This window comes from Argiope bruennichi, chromosome X2, assembly GCF_947563725.1.
Source record: "Argiope bruennichi chromosome X2, qqArgBrue1.1, whole genome shotgun sequence".
Classification (NCBI taxonomy): Eukaryota; Metazoa; Arthropoda; class Arachnida; order Araneae; family Araneidae; genus Argiope; species Argiope bruennichi.
Genome location: NC_079163.1, coordinates 53,264,679 through 53,274,302, shown reverse-complemented (window position 1 = coordinate 53,274,302; position 9,624 = coordinate 53,264,679). Strand labels below are relative to the sequence as shown.

The window sequence follows — 9,624 nt, the reverse complement described above, 5'->3', positions numbered from 1 at the left end:
GAATTTAATATACGTCGAGAAGATGTGGACAACAAATGCGAAAATAAATTATGTTGAATTTATTATAGTTAAAAAATATAATATTAATAAAACTATTTGATCTAATTAATTTACCATCTAGCAAATTTAAAATTTGTTTAATAGCACAGAACATAAAAATTTGACTTTAATGGAACAAATTTCGAAAGGGTTATTTTGAAATAAAAAACTCGCTTTTTTTGATTAATTAGAATTAAAACTATTGTAGAATGAACTAATAAAAATGAATTCTGAACCAGATATCGTTTAAATTCAATTTTTTTTATAACAAGTAAAATTGCATGTAAATTAAACCAAAAGAAATTAATTATACATTATATATCAAAAAGTAAAGCATGACTCGCTAAACATATTGATGAAAACATTGAGAGCAGGCTTTTAAATTCATTCACAATAAGCATTAAATGAAAACCAAACTTCATTGCTAAATTTATGCAGGCTTTTAAAAATATTAATTGCACATTAAATCAGTTAAATACTTTCCAGGCCTTAAGTACAACATTTTTTAATCTAACAACAAAGTATAAGATAAATCCTACAATATTGCACTTTGATTTCCGATAATAGAAGCTATAGGTATAATAATCATTCATTAAATGAAAATAATAGTAAAAGAATCAAAAATTGTACACTTTTTTTGGAGCAAAAATGCATTAGGAATAAGCTAACTTAGCCAACACAACTACAAGCTTGATGAATCCCATATAACATAATTAACAAAAACACTAACTTAAGATTAAAAACATATGTTGTACAATGAGTAACTTAAACAATGATTCTCATTAGAATAGACATTAAAATACATCTTAATTGCAAATAAGTCGATTCAGTCACATGAATTTACCGAAATGACTGGCGAGTGATATATTTAATAGTAATTTTTTTTTTTTTTAAAGTTACCGGATGAAATAAAAAGAAGATATTTTTAATATAGTAAAATGTTCTCAAAAATATATATAAAAAAACATTTCAAAGCTTTCAAAACCTTGAATTGATAAATCTGTATATCTTTTCTTATTCAAATCATTTTTTAAACGAACTCTTTTTTATATATATATATAAACTAACTGTTATGTGATCATTTGAAATGAATTGAATAAATAAAATATAAACCTGGTAAGGGATGAAAGAGAAATTTTAATCTGATAAGTTCCTTGTTTTGGTTTTCATTAATTTAAATATTCAAAAACAAGCTCTGGTTTCAAGTCCTATGATAAATCCCAAAAGCAGACTATATTGCAAATGTAAACAGACATGCAAGTCTATGACATTTAAAAGAGTCACACTTCAAAATATTTACCAAATGCATAGAATTAGTAACACGGATTTCTCAACTAGATGAAAACATAAGGAACGTTGATAATTTAAAAAATTACATTCCCCTAAATTATAGCACTTCTGCCTAATTGCCTAGTATTTTTTTCATACATGAAAGCTTCCAAAATGGAGGAACAGAAAAGCTGTTATACAATTTTTACTGTATCTTCATTGTAATAATTTATCTCACATCCTCAGAATGGAATAGCAGTAAAAGCATTTTTAAATAGAACATCCCGAACTGAGACATGAAAAAATTATGCTTATCATTGCTCTAATTTTTATGCTCTCAAAAAGATAATTATCAAATCAAAATGAAGAAAAAAAATTAAACAAAAAATATATAATCTTAACAGTGATAAAACTTGCATGATCTTTTACAAAACAATAAATTGCAACCGATTAAATATTTGCAAAACCCATGGGGCATTACTGTATTTCACATAGAATTGCATATCCTATGTTTACAGTAGGGAATCTTTCAATTAAGAAATATAAAAATCACTTTCTGCTAAAAGATTCTATGATGCAAAACCTAATTTCTAAATTCTTAAATCTACAGAGCAAATTTTTTGAAGCCCATAACAGACATAAATTACCCACAATAACGGATTAATATTTAGAAAACATTTACTTTGGAATACAAATCAGCAAAACATTTGCAAAATGCTTTTAGAATAACACACATTGCAATACATTCACATTACTTTCGCAAGCAAAGTTCGCAACATCAAGAATTTTTTAATAAACAATAAAGACATCACAGCAATATTTGCAAGACAAAAACTCCATTTACTTATATCTTCATAAGGTATAGATATATCAACACTTATAACGAAAATGGCACAAATCCTTCCGTATGCTGGAATTTCACTTAACCTAGTACTTCTTCAAATGACCTATAGCACAAAATACATGTAATCATTGAATGAATGAGAATATTGATGTCTGGAAATGAACACTGGCATAATTAAAAGTTATTAATGAAACAGTCATTGTGTTTCAAACAGCATTGTTCAATTGTACTTGCTAAAATGTAATATAAATGAAATGCATAAGATGTCAATTTGGTTTGCACAAGCATCATAACTTGTCAGTCATTAAAATGGGAGGACAGATCCAGCTGTACACAACAAACACATTTATACATCATGCTACAGGAACTCCAACAGCAGGACAGATATGAAAGACACCATCAAAACATGAATGTCATTTGGGAAATGCATGATGACCCAAAAAAAAAACCATACGTCTAATCTGATCACATTCAGGAATGACTTTTGGCAATTAGTTTTGTGCTAAAGTTTAACCCTTCAGCTAGCAGGGGAAGACAATTCTTGGCCCACTGAATTTATAGCACTGGAAGCTCCAGTGGCAGGTAATAATAATACAGATGAATTAGGTTCTTCAGACAGTGACAAATGAGCTGTATGGCTGTTTGACGTTTTAACTTTTGAAGGGGTTTTCCTGTAAAACAAAATAAAAGATTAAATGTTTACAATCGTAAGATATATTTCAGTGCATGAAACTACATTTTGTTAATTTTGTAGCAAAGTATTATCAGTTAAGACATTACTACAATTATGTAATAAAAATATTGAATAATTCATTTTATAAAAAATATTCTAATGAAAATCAATAACATTTAAGTTATTTTCGTTTGCTTTATTCAAGCACTATAATCATGACATTTCATATCCGTTAGAACAGAAATAAAAAGGATTTTGGACTTTATATCAGAAAATAAATTAGCCACTAAATTGCTTTCCAATACTTTCAAAACACAAGAAGAAAAAAGAAAAAGAAGAAAAAAATAAAGAAGAAAAAGTTTTAAAAGAAGAAATTTTAACTGACGGATATTCTAAGAAGCATTTTTTCAATGAATTCAATGTCAAAAAAAAAAAAAAAATCATTTTTCATTCATATGAGTTCATAGGTCCATTCGAAAAATTTAAAAAAAAAACATATTCTTGATTAAAAATCTGAACATCTGATGATCTAATTAAGCTTCCAATCGAATACTTAAAACAAAATAAAACAATATACAGATTTTCTATGATCAAACTTTTATTTTAATATTGAAAATTTAACACACTACTTATAAAATCATGACAAAATTCCAATTATACACAAAATAATCAAATAACTTTTTAAAATATCATTCTTTTCAGTTTTGCCTTTCAAAGATAAATAACCAATATCATATGGTATCTATTACTTTAATTGAAATTTACCTTAAAAACAAAATAATATTGCCATAATGTATAAAATAAAAATGAGGTGCAATAATGTATAATTAACAATTATTTTAAGATTTGGGAAACTATTTCAACAAACAAGAAAACACGCTTTTCCTATCATTTATTCATAAAACTCTTTTTAAAGATACACACTTAATTTTGTAAAGAGATCATGTTCATTAGACTTTACTTCATAGGTATGAAAACACAATTAGTAACAAAATATATAACTAGCCTTGCTAAAATCAGAAAATCTCATAAAAATTTCTTTGTCCAAATCTGAATTCATTATATAATGTACATAAGCTACATTAGTTACATTAGAAGAAAATTCAGTGGTATTACTAAGGATCATTATAATTATATGTCATTACATTAAATACTAAAAACATATTTGAGACTTTCATCATTAATCTTAAAAAATAAGCATGCGAAATTACTTAATTATAAAGATCAAAATTCGACTAATATGCTTGTATTATTAAAAAGTTGAAAGAAAAAAAAAGGCTCCATGGCATAAATGAAAAAAATTTCAAAAGACTGCTAAAAATTTTACAAAAATTTCGTAATTTATTTATCTGCATCAACAAAAAAATTATTTCCTATAAATTCGGAAATAATGTACAGGGTCGCTTACATAGGAAGTTAGTGGGCCATCTTGAATTGACATGGAGCCTTCTTTCCAACAGGATAAATTTTCAACAACAAAAATTCCTAGAAAAAAACACAGTACTTAAGAATAAACATAAAAACCTATATGTTTATCTATCTATTTCAAACTAATTAAGTCTATGCAGCTTCAATTTTCATAAATAAACAAAATATCATTAATTGAACAAAGTATCACTATCTTCGAAGAAAAATTAGCTTGTTTTCAAACGAAATTTGAAACATTTAATAAAACCAGAAAATTCGTTTAAAAGTTTATATTAAGAATATTCATTTAAGAAACTACCAATACATATTAGTACTTATTTGTTAAAATGTCAATAATAAAAAATGTTTCATTTAATCCGACTCTTTAAAAAGTATTTAATCCAGTTATACATATCGTATATAATAATATTAACCTTGCAATAACAGAATTTGTATTACAACATATTAATATAACAGTACAGATCATTTTTATCTTTATGATTTTTGTTTAATGTAAGAGAGTCGTACTTTAATTATTCTCAGGTTAAAGCTAAGATTTAAATCTTACTAAAGTTAAATATTGACGACTATAAACCTACTAATGCTACCTATCTGAACTATTACCCTTATTCTAATGGAAAAAGCAATCAAGACCTTTAGTTTAGCAAGAAATTCAAATTTCATATTAAATACCATAAGCCAAATTATTTAGGAAAGTTTAAAGTAACAAATATCAGAGAAGAATTAGTGCATTATGCACCACAAAACTGGAACTGATTTTAAAACCAGATAAGCATCATCATTTACACAAAGCAGGTGCAGAGACAAAAAAATTTTCAGATTTCTAGAGTAACAAAGGCAACTGAATCTTTAAAGCAAACCTTTTATCTAATGTTAAAAAATTGCTTCTTGAAAAATTCAGAACTAAATCTTGAGGTAAACTAAAAGTTATCATGATCAGTATGATTAATAGGAATCTTAACTACATACTTGCATTTCAAAACAAGCATATCTTATAGAATTATACTTGTATTATAAACGATGAAAACATTGTTCTCTATAAAATCCGTGATTTTTATTTTAAATCAACAGAAATATATGGCATTATATAAATATTCAACAAAATATTTATGAAGCAAAAAAAAATTGTGCTTGTTTAAGCCTTAAATTTGTTACAATCTTGTTACACATTTTGAAATAATTGAAAATGTTCCAGTAAGAATCAGTTGTCTATAATTTTTAATAAAAACAAAAAACCCGACTCATAATTTCAATCTAGCATTTATAAAACATTCTCAGTATTAATCGAGACAAAATTTGCATACTTCAAGGTATTGCTTCAAAGGGACATTTATTCTGTAGTAAGAGAGAATAAAAGCATGCATATTATTTATATAAACTAATTTTTCCGGAGCTATCATTCTTTATACACTTAATTATCTTCCATTAGTTTAGAATTAGAAAATATACGAAAAATTCACTAAAAAATAGTATTTTCACATTTTCTACGTGTTATTTATTCATATGTAATGAAACTATATTATTTAGAGCTTTTTTAAGATCTTGTATTCGATGTATTCAGACAAAGACAACAAAACTCAATCAAAATTCACAATATTTGTACGGCAAAAGAATTACAGAATAGAAAGGCTAGATAAAGCCTTTGCAAATGAAGTTTTGTAAATTTCAACCAGCCATGCTATAATGATTCAATTAAAGCTGAAAATACTAAACCTTTATTGCCTTCAAGAGGTTTATAAAAAAGTATAGCAGAGAAAATATTACAGTAACTCTCCTGTATGTATAGTGCATAAATAATATATTATGCATGCATGGATCAGAAAAAAATGCGCTCATTACAATGAAAAAAAAAATAATAAGCATTGTTTTGTCGGACAACAGAATATATAGTAATATATTCTGTTCACATTTCAGTATGTACAATTTGAGCAAAATTAAGCATACTCTAATTTATGTGCATGGTAAAATACTTTAAAATAAGAGACAATAATTAGTCAATGCAAAAAAAATGCAAACATTACATTCATTAATTTAAGCCAAAAACCAAGAAATCCTGACAGTGTAAAAAAATATAACAGCTGTTCCAATAATTGATAATCTGACATTCTAGAAGAATTAAATCTATCAAAAGTATTTTGATATTTTATGTTATTCATGTTATTCTAGAGGCACTGCTTAAAAAATCGCCAAGTTTTTAATATCCAATTATTTTTTATACAGGAGCAACAATCGCACAATGCATAAATTGCGCAAAAAACAAGATTCAACAATAAATATAAATTAGTATTCCAGTTATTTGCACATAAAACTGTTGTAAAAGAAATAGCTTCAAAATATATATAATAGTGCAATTATATAACCTATAATTGGAATACATTTATGACTAGTAAAAGTTTCACTGTGCAAAATAATAAAGGCCAATAATATTTCAGCACATGCATATTATTTCTATGAGGGGAAAAAACACTTTATATTTCCCACAAATTATTTACCTCAAAAAGAATTTCGCAAAACTGTCTAACATGTTTGACCTGAAGTTAAATAACTAAAAAGCTGTAATTTCTACAATATTAACTGGTGAAATTTTTCACAATACTTCTCTGAAAATCTGTCCATGCAGGAATAATTTCACATAATTCAGTAAGGGTACTGCACAAGGAGGATGCGCCCTTTTCAGATAAGAAAAAATAAGCCAAGAAATAATCCTGTCTGTTAGAATGATTGGTAAATAAGATTCTATATGATCCGATTAACATGAATAATAAAATTTGTGTTAAACCTGCATAAAATCCCGAGTGTTATGTAAAACACCTAACAATTTGTTTTTTATGCTACTTTCCGAAATTTTATAAAATAAAAAAAACATTTTATTTAAACGAAAACTTTTTGGTAAAATTAAGCATTTCACTTACCAATTTTTTGTTTTTTTGCGGAATGGGAAACAACCAGTAGGTTCGACAGGAGGAGGTTGATCAAGCATCAAATCTGGGCTTGGAGTTCCATCAGGGCCAAAAACATTCAATTCTGAGAAACATTCAGTTTCAATCATCTGCAAGAAAGCAAAATAATATTTTCTTTTTTTAATACAGAAGTAGTAAGAAAATCTGTAAGCAATAAATAACAGTTACATATTCATTAGTCATAAATTTAATATAAATCATATATTTAAACTTTTAAAGCCTAATATTACAAAAAAATTCCTAAATGAAGACTTTTTATTAAATAAATTATAATACAGATATTAGTTTATTGGACAAATTATAATATAGATATTACATTCAAAATAACTTCTGAACGATATTTTAATAAAAGTTGATGACATTTTAGAAATGCAACAGCTGTGTTCACATTAAACAAAAGAATGCATATAAAATTCATCATATACATTTCAGACTTCTACATATGTAAGTTAACAAGAATGCCATAATATACACTGTTGTATATGTGTGTATAACATATTTTAAGATTATAGGTTTAAATGAATTATAATTCATTTTGAAGACCTCTAAATCTCATGATTTTTTTCAAATAAAGCTCTTCAAAGAGAGCAAATACTCTCAAAAGATAATTTTTCAATATAAGTTGTGCATATGTTTAATTTGATCACCAATTCAACATCAGTTCTTTTACAGTAAATATTATTCACATAAAATCATTGGAAGAAAAAATATTTTACCTCATTTTGCCATGGAATGGAAATACTTCCCATGTTGAATTTGCTATAAAATGAGTCGTCACTAGCATCTAAATTGACACCCTTTACAGTAGAAAACTGTTCTATATCCAAAACATCTTTAGCATACACAGCATGAGGCTGAAAAAGTCACATCATATACAAAATGGCAATTTCAGATAATGATACTAGGCATACATCACAACATTTTCAATTTGTTTGCCAAATTTGGAGCACATTTTTAAACTCAAGTGTCTTTGAGAGGAAAAAAAAAATATCTGAAAATATAGATAAGTTTGTCTAAATATTCCCCAAATTTTATAGCTAGTGTTTGCATTCCTGTAAAGAAATTGAAATTAATATGTTTATATTTCTGCAGCTGCAAGAAAGATAGAAATTGATAACTACCTGATATTCTTTAAATTTATTGCACTAGTAAAACTGATTGTGAAGAAACGAATTTCTCTACTTTCGCCGTTCTAATAAAAAATGTCTCTGCAAAATCAAATAAATACATAGCTCTCCTTTTAAAATTCCAAACATCCTTAATAGTAGAGTGCAGTACCAAAAAAAATTTTTTGAATAACATCTGAAACTTCTAAAATGAGATTAATAATCTGTGGTACAAAATTTGTTAGCCAAATTACAGAGAATCAAATTCAAAATCAGAAGTTTCCTTGCTTAATTATTTACAAAAGGTTGATAGAGTGAGAGATGAAATGCAGTTATAGCTGATATTTACATAAAATTATTTAGAGTAAGAAAAAATGTAACATGATTTGAACCAAAATATCATGTATTAAAGACAAAAAAGTAAGGCAAAAAAAATTTGAAAAAGTTTCTCTCTGACAGGTTATAAATGCAACAGAATTTATTGAAACTTCAAAACGTATTAAGGAATATTGCCGTTCTGTAAAATACAACAAATCAGACCTTATATTAGAAAATTCCTACAAAACTGTTCAGCAATCATACCCATCAGATTCTTTAACAACACATTTTTATTTTAGTGGTTATTCACCAAGTGTCTCTAAAATTAAAATTTTAATTCTATTCTTCAGAAAAAAAATTAAGAATATCTTTTAAGAGGATAATGATATGCATTGCTTCAACACAAATTAACGAACGGTAAAATCCAAAGCAGATGTCAAATAACAAAGTACAGATTTCCAAAATCTACAAAGCATTCCAAAAGAAATACATAAGGAACAATAGAATAAATTATGAACAAAAAATAAAGGTATTAGTATAAAGGTAAACAAAATTATTAGAAACTAATAAAAAAATAGATAAAAATTATAACTGTAGATAACTCATAAACGAAAAGAAATTGAAAACATTAACATTACTCTTCACTATTTTTGGAAAGTATTATATAAGTACATTAACTTACATCAGGCACAAATGGAGGTTGAAGGATTCCAGCTTCTAGCCTTTTCCAATTAATACTCTTAAAAAACGGATGCGCTTTAACTTCTATCGATCCATGTCGTCCTTTGTTGCATCCAAGTCTTTCTTTTATTGACTTTTTTAACAACTGAAAAAGAAACAAAATTAAATTTCCTTAATATCCTTCATAAATTTTTTTCTGATTAACTAATCAATTCTGAGCAAATTTTCTCTTCAAGGAATAATATAATTCTTTTTTCATTGTATAAAGTAATATTATTGAAAATTGGGAGAATATTATTTTGAACA

General features: G+C 26.2%; 1 protein-coding gene across 2 annotated transcripts in view; it reads right to left on the bottom strand.

The window, feature by feature from the left end:
- Positions 1 to 2,134: 2,134 nt before the first annotated feature.
- LOC129960189 (G protein-coupled receptor kinase 2-like) overlaps positions 2,135 to 9,624 on the bottom strand; it is a 96,036-nt gene continuing 88,546 nt past the window's right edge. The window contains exons 13-17 of one of the 2 annotated variants that reach the window (XR_008783553.1): positions 9,320 to 9,463; positions 7,930 to 8,067; positions 7,166 to 7,302; positions 4,234 to 4,310; positions 2,685 to 2,823 (exon numbers count right to left, since the gene is read on the bottom strand). Coding sequence is in view for 1 of the 2 variants with exons in the window: in XM_056073408.1 (XP_055929383.1) it covers positions 2,670 to 2,823; positions 7,166 to 7,302; positions 7,930 to 8,067; positions 9,320 to 9,463 (573 nt within the window). In the remaining variant the exon portion in view is untranslated. Of the gene's footprint in view, positions 2,824 to 4,233; positions 4,311 to 7,165; positions 7,303 to 7,929; positions 8,068 to 9,319; positions 9,464 to 9,624 lie in introns of both variants that reach the window. The other variant, XM_056073408.1, reaches the window with a different exon arrangement.